General features: G+C 39.0%; 1 protein-coding gene across 3 annotated transcripts in view; it reads left to right on the forward strand.

Moving 5' to 3' along the window:
- Positions 1 to 18,126, forward strand: part of LOC126162193 (intraflagellar transport protein 80 homolog) — a 432,276-nt gene that overhangs the window by 94,972 nt on the left and 319,178 nt on the right. For all 3 annotated transcript variants that reach the window (XR_007535032.1, XM_049918521.1, XM_049918522.1), the window contains exon 5: positions 4,613 to 4,702. Coding sequence is in view for 2 of the 3 variants with exons in the window: in XM_049918521.1 (XP_049774478.1) it covers positions 4,613 to 4,702 (90 nt within the window). In the remaining variant the exon portion in view is untranslated. The remainder of the gene's footprint in view (positions 1 to 4,612; positions 4,703 to 18,126) is intronic.

An 18,126-nucleotide genomic window follows, 5' to 3' on the forward strand; every position in this document is an offset into this window, starting at 1 on the left:
GCAATTGGCTTTAATCTTCTAATGACTTTACTAGACAGTAAACATGAAAACAATCTAAGAGGGCTCCTGAAGAGAACAATAACAAAATTGTCTCAAGTTTCAAGCTATATCAACTTGTAGTTATGTAGCCACATACTTTTTCACAAGTAATCCTCAGCCCCCGCCATGTGGTGCGCACTTGGCAGTGATCAGTGGCACCTTGGATTTTTAACCACTTGACACTGCTGAAAGCTCGAGAAAATTTTATTCATTTACATCACTGTTAAACCTTGCGTTTGTATAAAGAAACAGTTATTTTGAAATTAAGGTGAATTACATAAAATATAAGTCAGTATCTCATTCAGTTGAATTAAACAATGAAATGAAATACGTAAGGATACTAAACGGGCTAAAATAACTTTCGCTGTACTCTCATCAAATTAACATCTGATCCATGATGATTAAGGAAGTCAAGGAGGTACCTGAAAGAAACTGAACATTTTTTTTAAACTTATTCATTCACATTTTATTTACAAACCTCCAGTCCCCTTCAAAGTACTCTCCACTCGCACACATACATTGTCTAAACTTTTATTCCATTGTTCAAAATATCTTTCATATGTCTTTCATTCTGGGGGAAAGAAAAAAAAAGTCACCTTCTTGGTCAAGAAATGTCATACAGACAGGGCTGTGTGAGCAGAGGCATTGTCGTGATGGAAAAACCAGCTACCCAACTGCCACAAATCTGGCTGCTTCTTCCGCACACTGTTGTACAATCTTTTCAAAACTTCCCAAGTAGATAAGCTGATTATCTGTCTGACCCTGTGCAACACACTTTGAGCAGACAACTCCTCTCATATTGAAAAAAGAAATTAGTATTCTTTTAATGTTTCATTTTACCTGATGAGCTTGCTTGGGGTGAGGCGAACTTGTTGTCCACTGGCTTGATTGTTGCTTTGATTCATGAGCTTAAGCATAGCACAAAGTTTTGCCACCTGTGATATTTTTTTGAAAAAAAGCTTGAACCATTTCTGGACTCTTCTTTCAAAGCTCAACGTGATTACACATGACCTTGTCGTTGTCCAGCAGTCAGCAGTCATGACGAATTTGGCAGCCAGTTTTTCATTCCTATACCTCCTATCACAATTCACTGCACTGAACTCCAAGTCAGTCCCAATAGCTCCACAATTTCTTTAAAGGTCCGTCATTGGTCTTTGTAGATGATTGCACTAATGTTTTCAACATTTTCATGTATTTGATCCATGGAAGGATGGCCAGAATGAGGTTTGTCATCAATTGCCATTTCACCATTTCTGAAATGGGAAACCACACAAACACTTGAGTTTTCCCCATACAATCATTCCTGTATGTCTCTTTAACATTTCAAGGGTTTCTGTTCCACTTTTTCTGAACAAAATCCTGAATTTCACCACTGCACACTGTTCATGAAGATCAACCATTGCGGATATGACAACCACACAAAACAGTTTCACTATAAACTCTATCAAAAATAGTCCTCACCACCTTCAATGATGGCACACAGCTTACTGACTCTGGAATGTTTGCTATATTATGCACTCCTGGTGGCAAAATGTGGCACTATGAAAGCTTGCCCACCAATAAATTATTTTGGTTTTTTTGGATGCCCCCCTGTAAAGAGATACTTTTTAAGTTATACATTAATGTAAATCATTTTTGAATTGAAATAAATGATTAATAAAAACTAATTGCTCTTAACTTACAATTTTGTATCAAACACTATTGCACTATTTATGGATAACAGTATCTCAAAATTTACAGGGTGGCATAAGCTATCTTTAGAAATATCTGTTGTCAGGGTGCTTCTTCAACAACACAGATTTTATTAAACACCCATTATGTACAAATAAAATAAATCACAGAAGATAATAGTTCCTGACAGTTCTCTAAATACATAAAACGGGAAACTCCTGGAAATGGATACCATGTGGCCAATACAGTGCTCTGGAAGTTTCTTTAAAAACTAACCTTTGAGTGCAGGAGAACACTGTTTGTAAGTTTGATTGGGAAGCATTGGAATGAAGCATGCTCTTGGTGCACTCATCAGCTGTCGGTTCATCCACTGAAATCCAAACTGTCAATTAAACTTTGTTTGAAGACAATACTGCATTATCCAGGCAGACATCAACAATAGGTAACACAAAGTCCAAATCACAGTTGAGGAGAAAATTGTGTAGCGCAGAATCACCATCATCAGTAGTTACACTTGAGGGATTGCTGTAAACATCAGCTGGTTGCAGCAAGTGAGGCCTTGCTCGTCTGTGGCAGCTCTTAAACCTGCTTTGGGTGTTTCATCACATGGCCTGGCACCAGTGAATGTATTCTTTCACACTGCACCTAGCAGCCTCCCTGGATGTATGAATAATTATATTGATTGATCCCTTGGAACATCCAGCTGTGTTATAAGAATATCTGTGTTTAGTATGTCCACAAGTAAAGAAACATAGTAGATATATAACTTACTTATGACACTCACGAGTTTATTTCAGTTTACATAATTTTTAATGGGCACGAATTTGTTCCTCTCTCACTCTCTTACAGCTACAGAAGTACATAGATACACTATCTGACAAAAAAGGGAAGCACCCAGAAGAGGAGGTGGAAATAGAATGAAACTTCATAGGTTGATTGGGTGTGTGATATTATTTCATTGATTACGAAATCATGTCAAATTTACAAAGAAATTAGCAGTATTGATCCCATTTATCAGTATGACATTGAACCTTCTCTTACTGGATGTGTATCCTGATTTGGTTGGGAATTGTGTCATAAAGGCAAGTTAGCCTATGGCTGTTTTAGCTGGATTTGATGTCCTTGGTACTGACACTGAGACAGATTTGACATCTGAGCTGGTCCTACATGTGTTCTCTTTGGGACAGTTTGGGGGTCTTGTGGCACCACAGTGCTATGACATAAGAAGTAACACAGGAGGAGACAGGATATCTGTGACTTACCATTGTCCTTTCAAGTTCCCGAGACCTGAAATCATACACAAATGCTCCCCTCACCGTTATTTCAGGAATAACACTACTGTGTGTCTCTAACACATTGGAAGAATGGGACCTCTTTCCAGGTTGAGGTCACCACCATACCCACTGATGTTGGTCATCTGGGGTAGAACAGTATCACTATACCAGTGCAATGCAATGAAATTCATCAACAGTCTGTGCTTCTTGGTCATGACAGCATTCCAAATACAGCCATGTGTATTGTGGTATTAGTGGTACCCTGTGCATGGAACAGTTATTTCTAGACCAGCTACTGCTAGCCCCAGCAAATAGTGTGGGATGACAAGAATGTTGCAGGGAGTTCAAGTAATGTTCTCGAATGGCAGTAGCAGATGTGAAGGGATTATGACATGCTTGGTGCACAATTTCCTGATGATCTGGTGTGGTGGTCAGATGTGGACAACCAGTACCTTGACAATGACTATGCGTGCTCTCACATTTCCAAGTAGTCCAACATTGCATGACTGTCACATCTGAATGTCCCACAAATCTGGATATTGCATGATTTGACCAGCTGGGCAAATTGAAACTCAAAATGAGGTCCCTTGCAAACTGTCATGTACCAGTAATGCTGTCTCAGATGAGTACACAATGTCTTCTTGTCCATCACATTGTTCACTCAACATCTGACATGCTTCATGCCCTTTATGTACCAAATCAGGCTTTGTGACAACACTAAACATGAGTGATATGAATGCCTCTGGTCCCCTATCTACAAGTCACAGAGAATTATAATTCTAATCATTTACATACCCAATGATAGTGTGTATGTGTATGAAGTTATATTGGCATACAACCATGCCTTATGGGTGCTTCCTTTTTACTGTCAGGCTATGTATTTTTTTTTTACATGTGTACATATCAAAGTGAACAGCCATATTGTCTCTTAACTCACATTTGTAGTTGGCACAGTGCATATTGACGTACTGTTTTGATCACTTGCTCTCTCTGTAAAGACCCCCTTCATCTTTGCCTTCCTACATCCTCATAACAGGTTGGTCCCTGTCATACTAGTGTCTGAGTGACTTGACCCTTCTTTCTAACCTTCCACAATTTATCCTCTTTACTTCCTGGGGAAGTAAGCAACAGTTCCAGAAGTTAAGGTACAATTTTTCCTACTTTTATGTCTATTTGTTGTACTGCAATTCTGTCCTCTGAAGCTAATTAGAGACCAGCTATTCTATCTTCTTGTAATTTTAAAGTTTTCTCAGGTGAATTTTCCTTTTGATTCATATATGACTAACATTTTCAGAAGTAGAACTGGGAAAATTGTGACAATTTTTGGGATAGTTGATTCTGTTGTAGAGTTAAGTCATTCATTCACTCTTCCATATAAAGGTCCATACTGTGGATAAAGCCAATGTGTTTGCAACAAAACTTATGCTAGACCTGTTGCTTTTCTGCTATTCACCCACATGTAGAAGTAGTTTATAGTATCTGAGTTATGCATGTCTTGAATGGTTCCATATCTCTGAAGCCATATATGATCTGCAGATGCTGAAGTAGAACTAATTATTTATATTTTCTGTAAAATGTTAATGTTTCATTTCAAATGACACCATTTGTTCTGTTTATGATTGTTACAGTGGAAAGCACATGATGGATTGATTCTGAAAGCTGCATGGAATTCTAGCAACAATCTCATAGTCTCAGGTGGAGAAGATTGCCGATATAAGGTACATGCAAAAGTAATTTCCAAACTCCAGTAATTCATGTATTCAGTAGGTTATAGTAATACTAAAAAAATTATATAATTTGTCACAGAAATAAAAGAAATTATTATGTACTGCTGCCAGAAGAAGAGAGGATCTTCCTTTCATAAATACATATACAATCCTAGTTCCTTCTCTCCTGCCAAATTGTGCAGCATTTTTAATATTTTTGCACAGGGAAATAATTCTGGGATGAAAATACATCCCACTAAACAAACTGTAGATCACTGTGACCTCACATAAAATTTGTTTATTGCCTTGAAAATAACATAAATATCATTGACAATCACTAATAACTATCAGGTCTGTCATGCCACAGAACATACAAATGTTTCCACTCAACACAGAATGGAATAAATCAGACATGAGCAATTTCACTTGGGAAAATGTTTGAGTAACTGTACTAAGTAATGTTTGTTGTTAGTGTTACAGTTTATAAACAGTCAGTTACATACACATTGCTTACAAGTGTTAGCATAAGTTCTGAGAACAGACGTAAAATAGTTCATCATCAAACTCGTCTTCTGCTCCTCACTGACAATAATGTCAACCAAAGGAGTATAGAAGTAACCTACTGGTGGCTTGAATACGAAGCTTGTTCAACTGAAATTTGATTCTTAGTGAAGCCTGACATTGTGAGGAAGGAGACAATGGTCTTAAAGTAATTTATTAAATAAAATTTTTTTAACATAAAAAACTTTTAATGCATAGACCACAATTTTCATTATAGAATTAATTCACAATAATTAGTTTTGGTTGCTTTCTACAACCATCTTCAGATCATTCAAATTGTAAGAGAGAGTTGGTTATGCATTGAAAAACATTATCATGAGCTACAGTCATGCAATGAAATGCTTTCATATTATGGGCCAACATGACTACAACAGTGTGTAGTTAAAAGCTTGACTGTGGGCAAGTCATGTTATGAACCACAATCTTGCAAGATGCAGGTAATAAAGAAGGAAAATGGCGTGTTGTATAAATCAAAATTGCAATAAATGCCCATTATTTGCAACTGTACAGCTAATACTACAGTGAAAAAAGTACATGCAACAGTAACTATAATTGTCAGCTATCCCATAGTCTAGATTACAAAGGAGTTATCTAACATTAGTACAAAAAGAGTCATCCTTATAAAATGTCCAAATGTTGAAGCTTAAAAGTAAAATGCCACAAGCCCAACCAGCCTGACAAAACACATCAAAATTAACTGAATTATATGAGAGCAAAATTATGCAAGAACCTTTGAAAATAATGAACATATCATTCAACTTTTACTAATGCAACTGGCCATTCTTCTTCTTTATTACCTTCATCTTCAAGATTATGGTTTACAGCCTGGCTCACTCACAATGAAGCTTTTAATCACATACTGCCATAGTCAGGCTGACCCATAATATGAATGCATACCATTACATGGCTGTTGCTAATTATGATCTTTTTCAATGCATATTCCACTCTGATTTTGATTTGAACAACCTGAAGATGATTGTAGAAAGCAACTGAAACTAGTCATTGTTCTGTAATTCTATAATGAAAATTGTGATCTAGGCTTTAAAAGTATTTTTACATTTAAAAAAATTTTTGTTTAATAAATTTGAGTCTGGAATTTTTAATCTCTTACTGGTGAAGGAAAACTGGGAAAGCATCGCTACTCAGAACAATGCTGATAGCATGTAAATGAGTTTTCAGAGCATCTTTCTTCACTATTTTAATGTAGCATTTCCAAAAGTAGTAAAAACAGTCAAACCTAACAATACTAAGTAATGGGTAACTAAAGGATAAAAATTTACAGCGAGAGAAACAGATTTCTGCAGTACTGTTGTAAGAAATATTGAGTAACCCAAGAATTCACAGATTATTCAAAGGCCTACAAAAGAATCTATGGTAGAGAAGTCAAAGAGGCAAAAATTATGTGGAATGACAATTTGATAAGAAACTCATCTAACAAAATGAGATCCACATGGAGAGTTATAAAGAAAGAAACTTATAGTTCAGCGCCAAAGAAAAATAATATATCATTAACACTAGAAGGCTCAAAAGTCACAGACTCAAATTCAGTTGTGGGAAAATCAATGAATCCTTCACTTCACTAGCTGAAGACCTCACTGTCAAGGACCATTCCCAAGTTTCTCCAGCAAGTCAGTGATCTCGACTGCTTCTATGTATGTTTATGAAACAAACTCCAATGAAATTACAAGTAAAATTAAATCATTAAGCAATAAAATGTCAAGTGCTCTTGATGAAATACCTGATTTCATATTAAAATCATGTGCTCATCACATAGCAAACCCCTTGGCTAAAATTTTCAACCTCTCTTTAAAAATTGTTGTATTTCAAGATATTTTTAAAATAGCAAAAGTTTCACCACTGCTAAAAAAAGGTTCTTCAGAAAAAATATCAAACTACCGACCCATATCATAGTTAAGTTCCTTCTCAAAAATTCTAGAAAAACTCTTCTATGACAGACTTTTAAGTTTCATAAATAAATATGCACCTCTTACAGTACAACAACATGGTTTTAGAAGGTCTAAATCTACACAGACAGCAATTTTCGAATTCTTAAACCGCATTTTAAAATCCCTTGATCAACATAAATCAGCTGCATGTATTTTTCTAGATCTATCAAAAGCCTTTGATGTCCTGGACCATAACATTCTGCTCGAAAAATTAGAAAGATGAGGAGTACGAGGTGTAGCATATAGCTGGTTGTGTTCATACCTAAAAAGCCGCAGGCAGAAAGTATCACTTCAGTACGAATTCAACAAAATGAATAAAACAAGAAACAGCTCCTTTCTTTCTAGCGAATCACCAATAAAATATGGTGTACCACAGGGCTTTATCTTAGGTCCACTGCTCTTTTTGATTTATGTGGATGACTTAGTTGAATATATGAGGCCCACAAAAACTATCCTGTTTGCTGATGACACCAGCATATTGCTCACTGGATCCAGTCCAGAAACTTTGCAGTCCACATCAGAAAGTTCTATGAAAAGACTTTCTGAGTGGTTCACAAAAAACAAACTCATTATAAATACTATAAAAAACTGTGTGTGTTGATTTTCATTTAATTCCTCCAACTAATCAAATGTCTATTCAAGCACAATTAAAAAATGATCCCCTAGAACCTTAAGTGTCACAAAATTTTTGGGTCTATGGGTTCAACAAGAATTAAAGTGGGACACACATATCACATATAAATAACTTGTCTAGAAAACTATCATCTGTGCTATGGCCTAAGAATTTTAAAGGCTACAAGAAGAAAAACAACAGTACTGCAGGCATACTATGCACAGTTCCACTCACTAGTCCAATATGGGATTGTTTTCTGGGGATACTCAACTCACAGTGTAAAGGTTTTTAGAATGCAAAAAAGAGCTCTAAGAATAATTTGTTGCCTTAAAAAGATGGAGCCCTATAAATCCCATTTCACTGAGCTTGGTGTTCTAAATGTTCCAAGTTTATTCATTTATGAAACTATCTTATTCACGAGGGACTACCTCCTGAAAACAAGCAAACTGCTGCAGAACAAAAATGTACACAACTATAGTACCAGAGGGAAATCAAATATACATCAAAAATATCACAGAACAACCACCTATCAGAGGAGCATAATTAACATTGGTGTAATACTACACAATAAGATACCAGAGGAAATAAAAAATGCTACTCATCCAATATTTAAAGCTAAACTAAAGGCATTTCTAGTAAAGCACTGTTTCTATTCTGTCAGAGAATTTCTGAATACATAAAAAAATTAATTGTAATAGGTACCTATTTTTAATTTGCCTACAATTTTGCTAATACTATGCATTATTGTAATAATATGAGAGAAGGGAAGTTGCTACTCACCATATAGCAGAGATGCTGAGCCACGATAGGGAAAATACAAAGATTCACACAATCATAGCTTTCGGCCATTAAGACCTTTGTCAGCAGTAGACACACATACACACACGCGCACACACACATTCACGCAAGCGCAACTTGCACACACTTGTGCCTATCGCGGCTCAGCATCTTCGCTATATGCTGAGTAGCAACTTCCCTTCTCTAGTATTGTTACATTCCATCCTGGATTTCCCATTGTTTGATTGTTATCTATTATTGTAACTTATCTTTGACCTGTCCAATATCAATTGTACAATTTGTGCTGTATGATAAAACTGGACCAATAAAAAATCAAATCAAATCAAATCAAATTGGTTACTTGTTCATGTGAAGCTGTGAAATTCTATTATATACCATTCTCCTGAATGGTATATAATTGAATTGTTCTTTATTATGTTAGACATGTAGGTGTCATATGTAATCTGAAGTTAAGATCAGGTAAATAATTAGCAATAAATTATTTTAGTCTGATTTTTAATAGAGTTTATTTGATTAGAGACTTTATCTGGGTAGAAAAGGCAGATACGCGTGAGAAGGTATTTGAAATTTTATTGGTTGAATTTGTTACTGCAGTAACTGTTCGTCTGATGCTCTTGATCCCACAGTTTTCAACTAAAACTGCTAATGTATGATACTGAAATAATACCTCATTTGTTGTTGATCACGCAACTAATTTTCTTAACAGATTCTAGTCATTCCTAATATTGAACTGTTGTGGGTACTGTCCAAGAGATCATTTCCCTCCGCCATTTATTCATGTGATACATAATTTAGTTCCATGTTTGAGGTTTCATGACCATTCTACTGTCCAGTGCATGTGTGGTATGCATCACTTAGTACCACAAAACTGCAGGCCAATTAAACACATTATTCATATAGTTAACTTTGCCACTGCCCAACTTAACTTTCATACACAGTCATGCACTATCTAGGAGAATAAAAATTCAGTTTGTTCCTACTCAAAACACTCATAAACAAGTTACCATTTTCCAGCCAACCCTACTATGCTTATACATTTATCTCTTTACATTAGTAACAGCTACTCCCAACAATTTCCTTAAAAAAGATGCTTGACTATAAAACAAAATACTCTTCAAAATATAAAAATATATACGATAATCGAATTCATGTAAATGATGGTTCAGAATTGATACAAACAATTTTTATCTTTAAAATTTGATGTTAATAAATTTTGAAATTTGTAATATTTGGAACTTAATTCCTGCAATGAGTATGCATTTCCAGTTATTTCCAATAGATACACCTGTAATTTTATTTCATGAAGTGATTATGTAGAAGTTCAACTTAGACCTATAGCTGTAAGTACAATATCAGTGTTTTATAACAATAAATTTACTTTGTTATTACAATCCATCACTTTATTACCACGTAATATACTGTAAATGTGACCAATTTGACTTACAATTTTGAACCTCTAAAGTCACATTAGTCAAAGTAAGAAAGAGAATATAATTTAATTCCTTGGTAACAATGTGGTTATTCTCAATTTGTGTTACATATGCCCTTCTATGTTATTGGGGGATTTCATCAGGTTTTGTGTCCTGCAGTGGTAGACACATATACAATCACTGCTGATTCCCAGGTAGTCCATAAGTAATCATTATTGGCAAAAAACATTTAAGAGCAAGAGTCGATGTAATGTAGGTTCTGATAGACGCAACTATAAGTTCTTACTAATCTGGTAGAAATATGAAGAAGTCAAAGTCTATTGTCACATAGGTCATAATGGTCACTACTAGCATGGGTTCACAGTCTTAAATCCCTCAGAAGAATACCTATCCTGGGACACCGAGTCTGGGAAAGACCGGCATCAAAGCAGGCAAAGGCTCCAACACTGCTGGCTAGCAGCTCACTGTGGCTGTTGATGAGAATCTTCCATGGTGACTGTTGGTGTGGCACTGCAGCTTTCTGCAGATCCAGAAGCTTGGCTCGGCTGGATGGAGCCGATGAGCTCGGAGAGATGGAGTCATTGGGTGTGGCCTGCGCGAGCTGCCTACTAGCAGTCAGCCAGTGTCTTAAATATACAGCTAATGGAACAATATCTGTGTGGTGCTCAGTGATCATGTGACTCATGTGTGTAACATAGTGCCCACGACTGCAGCATCACTGTCGTTGATGAGTGCACTGTTAGTGTCAATGCTGGTATCTCTGGTGGTGCCTGCTAGAGATTAGCTTGTCAACTGGCATGAATACTTTATCATCTGCAATGTTACCATACACATGGTGTGCATATAGGCCAGTGTTTGAATTGCCCAGCATGTGTAATGCCTGCAGGACAAGACACCGCATTGCTGGTGCATGGCCACGCACTAGTCGTGGATGTTGTGTCAGTACCTGTATTGGCAGATGAATCACCAGGTTATATGTAATATCCCTTCCCCCTTTAGACCAGGTTATACATAATATCCCTTCCCCCTTAAGACAAAGATGGTGAAGCTGTCTGTCTTTGGCTGCAGATCCTGGATACTTTTCCCTGCCGGGCAGATAGCAATCCCAACCCAGCAATCAAGAATGTTGTGCCAACAGGTATCTTCAGGGAAAAGTTGCCTCTGGGTGATGAAAAATATGTCCAAGACATTGGGAGTTCTTGGTGGTTGTGACCCTGACTGTGGAATACTGAACCAGAGATTGTGAAGCGACTTCCGAAGATGTTGTGGACGAACCATTTGTGGCTGCCAAAGGGAGTTGGAGTGGAGTGCATCTGAAAAAAAAGTAAAATGCAGGACAGATGTTGCTGCAGAGGCATATTCTGGTGTGGGCCAGCTGGTTGTGTCGAGTGGTCCCAAAAGGAGCAACCACAAAGCCATGGAAGACCAGCTGGTGGCCCATAGTAGCTGTCCTGGTAACCAGGTGGATTCATTCAATGAGGTGTGAGAGGTGCTGTCAGACAGAAGAAGCAGAAGGGACTGACATGAGGCATTGCAAGATGCAGACTGCAGGCCGACAGGTTGCGTCATCCAGGATCTGTCGTCCAGAAGCTGTGGTGTCGCAGGTGACAAAAATCAGGCACTGAAGATGTGGCAAATACTTCTGCTGAAACAGGAGTAGTGAATCCACAGGAAGATGCCAGCAGTTTGACAATGCCAACAGGCCATTGGATGGTTTAGGTGGGATGGCTAGCGGGTCAGTGGGGCAATGGCAGCCGATGGGAGGGAAGGCTCGACCAAGGGTGGCTAGTTGATGTGGCCATGGCCACCAGAAGAAAGGTTGAAGGTGGCATAAAAAGGGACAGAGATATTCCCTGAGGCAGACATGGGGCCTGGGTTGGTGTGAGTGCCCTGTGTGCCGAGGTGATGGAGATAGGCCAGGAAGTGAGAAGCACCTTGGATGACGATACAGAAAATGATAAATCTGGATGAACGTGAATTGCTGCCAGAGGACGGACAGTGGGTCTGTGTGGTGGTAACACCGTTGACTTCAAATTCATGTACAAGGGAGGACTAGCAGCATTTCCTGGGGAAATGGAAATGACAGCATGGAATGAATGGCATACGTAAGAGCATGCAAAGAGGAAGGACCAGTTGTAAGTCCTGAAGGGTTCTGAAAGATATAATGGAAAGTGGGAAAGTGAGGTGTGCACAGGAACATGAGACTAGAAAGGACCAATAGAGAGTCCTGAGGTGATACGAAAGATGACATGGAAACAGGTCAATGTATACCAGAGGAATGAAAGGAAGAAGAAGAAACAAGCTCATTGTCACATGCACCCAGAAGAGATCATTGCACCAGCTTCATGAGGACAGGCCAATCATGACTGCAATGGCTCAGCAATGGCTCAGCAAAGGCACGAAGCAGTGGGAACAGCATCAGGAAGGACAATGGCCAGGGGGGCCCATGGTGGCAGAAGAGTCTTCTGTTGTTTGCTGAAGATGCCAGAGAATAGGTGGGAGAGAGGAGAAGCAAAACACTGTAGGGAGTGATGGAACCAATACAGTATTTCATGGGACCCAGACTTGATACCCAGACTTGATGAGGGCACAAAGTGCTGTGCCACCCTCATGAGGAAGGCTGGCAACAGCTGTATGTGTCTGGTGAAGGCATGAACTGTCACAGGCATTGTCAGACTTGGCTGGAGGAGAGCAAACTCCTGGCATGGCAGGGTGGCAGCTCAGTCCAGTTGCTGTGACACCAGATGATTACACTGGGAATGCTGACCTTATCCTCAGTGCCAACTTCTGTGTCCTGCAGTGGTAGGCACAGATGCAATAATTGTTGATTACTGGGCAGTGCATAAGTAAAACTTAATTGGCACAACACACTTAAGAGCAAGGTTCGACATAATGTAGATTCTGGTAGATAAAAACATGACAGAGCCAGAGTCCATTGTGATGTAAGTCATGATAGCCAGCACTAGGCACAGTTTCACAGTCTAAGTTCTACAGAAGAATACCAATCCAGGGACAGTGAGTTTGAGGAAGGCCAGCATCAGAGGAAGTGAAGGCTCTTAGGATGGTGGTTGGTGGCTCAGTGTTGCTGCTGTTGTGTATCTTCCATGGTGGCTGGAGCAGCACCGCAGTGTGCTGTAGATCCAGAGAGTGGACTTGGCTGGACAGAGCTGGTAAGCTCGAAGATATGGAGCCTTCTGGCTGTGAGTGGCATGAGGTGCCCACTAGCAGTTGAGCAGTGTCTTAAATATAAAGCAGGCAGAAGGATATCAGTGCAGTGCTCAATGAGCATGTGAGTTGTTGATGCAATATAGTAACTGCAATTGCAGCACCTCTGTCGCCGATGAGCACACTGCTAGTCGCGAGGCTGGTGCCTGTGGTGATGCCTGCTGGAGATGGGCTTATCAACTGCTATGCTTATGTCATCATCTGTAAAGTTGCCACGCATGTGGCGTGTGCATGGAGCAGTGTTCAAATTGCCCAGCACAAGTCCTGCCTCCGCCGGAAGATGCTTGTGATACTGGCACAAGACCACCTGCTGGTTGCTGGTGGTGTTATGTGGTAGCTGTAGTGGTAAGCCAATAGCTGAGATATATTGTCAGGAATTGTGGACTGTAATAATCATCTAACTTACGATTATTTTTTTCACAACTTCATGAAATAGGTGGGTTATGAAAGAAGATATTGATGCTGAAGCAGGAAAGAAGATGAAAATAGTGGATGGATAAATGCCTCAGCAAAACTGAAAATTGCTAAGATTGAGATCAGTGAGGTTGTCCGGAAAACTGATATATTCTAAGGAATGTTCCCTTGTGAGGAATTAAAAAAAAAAGCTAGTGTTAGGGGAAAGAATAGAGGTAGTATGGGGTGTGAAGAAGCCATTACAATAAAGCACTTAATGTTGAGAAGCATGCTCCACAACTGAATGTTCTAGTTAGTCATGGGATCACAATGTTTCAGAGGCAATTAATTTTAATAGATGATATTTCTGTGGTCATACTCAATTAGATCACTCCTATAATTTCAGTGAAGTTGGTAGATAGTGAGGCTGCTTTCACAGATGGCCAGGCCTCTTATGGAAGAAGAGTGATAGTGTGAGGGTTGGAGAAAAAGGGGTGGTAGTCAGCTGTATGAGGGACATCTCAGATAAGGGTCATCCACAATTATATGACCCTTTGCATAGAGAAAGGACTCATCATGATTGCCCATTATCAGGTTTTCACAGAATGGTGCCATTTGAGTAACAATATCAGTGAGGTGAATTTGTCTGTAAATTATACCTCCAAAAGCAATGTAGTTATGGATGTAGGTAGACTTAGGTTCAGTTATCAAGGAGGAGGTTCTAGGTTGGCACGCATGTAATGATAAGCAGGGTGCCTGGTGGTAAAGAAAGAGGAAATATGGAAAATTTGGATATATAATGTTAGACTTGCAGCATTAGGTTGCAGGTATTGGTGCACAAGGGCAAAGATCCTTCCATTGTGGCCACAGTAGTCAGACACAACAAGGCATCTAAGATAGTTGGACTTGTGGGTCTTTTTAAGCTTATAGAAAAGGAGTTCAGGGAATACTGGAGGGAGGCAGATTCTGGAGAGAAGCTCAGGGAAGGGCCTAGGGATTTGAGAAGGATTCGTATGTCGTGCTTGACTAGTCAGATGGTGTTGCAAGAGAAGGGATTGTAAGTGAATGTGTGCAATACTTGAGAGAGACCCTTCACTAAGAATTCACTGTAGTTTATAGGATTATTGTCCTCAGGGAATACAATCTGATTAGGATCAATTTTGAGGTTTTGAAAGGCCATTCAGTTTGCAGTTCTGAGAATCATATTGCTGGGAAGATAGTGAAGGAAGGAAATGAGATAAGGTTGGTGTTCTGTCAAATTGACAGAATCTACTCAACAAAACCAACAGCAACACAGAAACAATGCTAACTGGAATTGAGGAGCATTGTTCCAAAACTTGATGTATGCAAAAAATTTAAAAATAGATTTAAGTGTGGTAATGGCATAATTTTGACCTTTTGTATCAATACCTGAATCAAGATTTAGCAAAAATCGACTACTGCTGTGATTATGATCACTCCAAATTACAATGTTTTAGCAAAACATGAAATATGCATTCTTACAGTTATAGCAAAATTTGACAAATGCAGTATTCTTGGCTCTCTTTCCACATAGCAGTTAACAATAGTAGAGTATACTGTTTGCTTTAAACAGTGTTACTCATTGTTGCAACAGTATTTACTGGTGGTAATAGTGTTGCAACCAGGTGTATGTATACAAAGAAGTATTGTAAGTGGAAGCAGAATGGATGATGATTCTTGCATTTCTGAAAACAGCATACAGTTCAAATAATTTTCTGATGGGAGAAAATCTCTATTCAAGAAGAGCTTACATCAGCCTGAAACAGAAAGGATAAAGTGTAAAAAGGAACCTATCATTAAACGCAATCATGGACTCGAGGTTTCACCTTCAAAAGCTAAAGGAATGAAAGAATGCAAAGCTGCTGAACTCTGCTATGGAGATATTTCTCACTTTCGTCATCACATGACGTCATTAAATAAAGTGGATCAAGATAAGTTTCTGTTAAAATTTCATAATATTTCTTCACCTCAGTATGGAGTAGTGGACACCCTTATTCCAAAAAGGAAGAAAACAGTGACAGTGAAGTATACCATTAGAAAAAGGAATGGTGAAGTAGTTGCTGTCTGTGCTGCCAGTTCCCAAGGAGTGTCTGGCACATCCAAGGATAGGTTATTCTTTCTAGCAAGCAGGTTGCATGAAGGAGGAAGGTTGCCAAAAGAGAGGAGAGAAGGAGACAGAACAGGAAAGGATTATGAGAAGGTAACTATTGCCATTAAAACTATATGGAAGAATATAAATGCAGGGAGAGGCACCATGGAAGGGGGAAGTCTGTGAGGGGCTATTTGGCTTCAGATCTTACAGTAAATAAAATATTCAAGAGATTCTGTGAGGAAAGAAAAAAATTAGGACTGAAACAATGCTTCTTAGCACAATACAATCATATTTTTTTACAAACATTTCAATCTATCATTCAGGGCACCTCATGCTGATACCTGTTTCACTTGTAAGGTTGGTTCAATTGAAATAAAACCAGAAACGTGTACAGAAGAAGAATGAACTACGAACTAGACAAAGATTACAAAAAAAATTGTGCAAAGCTACTTTATGATATAATGGAGGAAGATAATCTTACTGTCATTGAGATTTGCTTTGACATGCAGAAAAACCAGCCTATTCCTAAACTATCAGTCAGTGAGGTTTTCTAGGCTAGACAAGTATGGTTATGCAATCTGTGCATCATGAGCCATGCTAAGGAGTAAAAAAGGGAAAACACTGTTTTCTATACCTGTTTGGAGACAGAAGCTTGAAGAGGATGAAATCAGGTTCCTTAGGCTTTATTGGACTTTCTTTCTGACTTTTATTAAAAAAAAAAAAAAAAACTAAATGATGGCACCAGTACTATACATCTGTTCTCAGATTTGTGCAGCAGCCATAATAAAAACATGTATGATGGCAATACTTACAACGTTCTTGGAAAAAAGAAAACAAAATTCAATAATATTCATCTCCTCTGTTCCTGGCCATAGCTACATGCCTCCAGACTGACTGACTGGTAGAATTGAGAAGTCTTACAGAAAAGAAAGCAACATGTCTTCTAAAGAATATTTTAATACTTTAAAGAGCATGGTACTCTCAGATTTTGAAACACAGAATGGATTGTTAAAAATCTAAGATATAATGCACAGAAAGTATTACAATCCAAGGTATCATTCAAAATGAACAGTTAGTGTGTCATCTCAAACCTGAAAGCTAAAAAAATTGTTAATTTGTCCGTTAGTTAGACACATTCTGGAGTTGACATCTTGAGATGAAAGAAACCATGCCATCCAACAATACTAACATCCCCCCTTTTACCAATACAAAATATGCTAATGAAAAAAAAAAAAAAAGAAAGATGGGTCTGCCTTGCTAAAGTATTTTTTAAGTCCTGATGATGCAAAGGAGTTTTGCAAAGATGTCCTAGACGAATAATGTATAGATGTAAAAGGGAAAACTTGACGGAACTATTTGATTGTATGGGATTCTGGATACGGATCATAATATATGTAATACACAGTTCCCAAGTTTTCTATGTACACATATATTTTACCATAAAGACTGATACACATGAACACTGCATGAAGTACAAAGGCAGACTGAATTAAACATGCGGCTGGTCAGAGCAATTAATATTCCAAAGATTGTAATTTGTGCGGTCGATGTGACCTATTGACACCAGCCCCCCCCACCCCACCCCCCGCACCGCACCGTACAGAGTACGGCCTATGCGAGACCTGAGGGGGGTTTGTGTGGGTGTCAGCATCGGCGTGAGTGGTGCGAGGCGGCACACACACAACCGGAATCTCCATCTCCGTCGGGTCAGCGTGCGGAGGGCAGCTACTGGTCCAACTCATAATCCAAAAACTAGTGGGGGGGAATGATGTGTCAGCCAACTCGGGAGTAGCAGTGGGAGAGGAGGCTGCATGTGAGTGTGCCTTCCCCAAATGCAGACTGAGCCATCCGGAGAAATGAAAGCTCAAACACATGACGGGTCGCGCTCTTGTGGGAGGGACAAGCTGTGCACCACCTTGACGTTGAGTTCCTCGGTGAGGGTCGGGTCTGTGCTGTTGGTGAGCAGTACAAGCACACTATTATCTAACACCATAATCGACACATCGTTGACGGGGTCAGGTGGTATGTTGCAGCGCAAAATGAAGGACAGGGCGTCCGCGTCTCTAGTACCTGAAATGTCTTCAAAACCTGTGAATGGGGATGATGATGACATGCCTGTAGAACCTGCAAACTGCAGAGGTGAATCGTTGGATGGAGAAAACCCAACCATAGGTTGAACAGACTCGTTAGCGTGTTCGTCAAAAGAACATGTGCTCGGGCACTCCCACTGGGACGGCAGAGGGGTGTTGAAGTCTATGAAGGCAGGCTTGAGCCTGTGCAGAGAAACGGTTTGCGGGTGATCTTTTATCATAATGTCGAACGTTGTGTCGCCCCTCCAGAGTACTTAGAAGGGTGTT

The sequence above is a fragment of the Schistocerca cancellata genome, chromosome 2 (genome assembly GCF_023864275.1).
Source record: "Schistocerca cancellata isolate TAMUIC-IGC-003103 chromosome 2, iqSchCanc2.1, whole genome shotgun sequence".
In the NCBI taxonomy this organism is placed as follows: domain Eukaryota; kingdom Metazoa; phylum Arthropoda; class Insecta; order Orthoptera; family Acrididae; genus Schistocerca; species Schistocerca cancellata.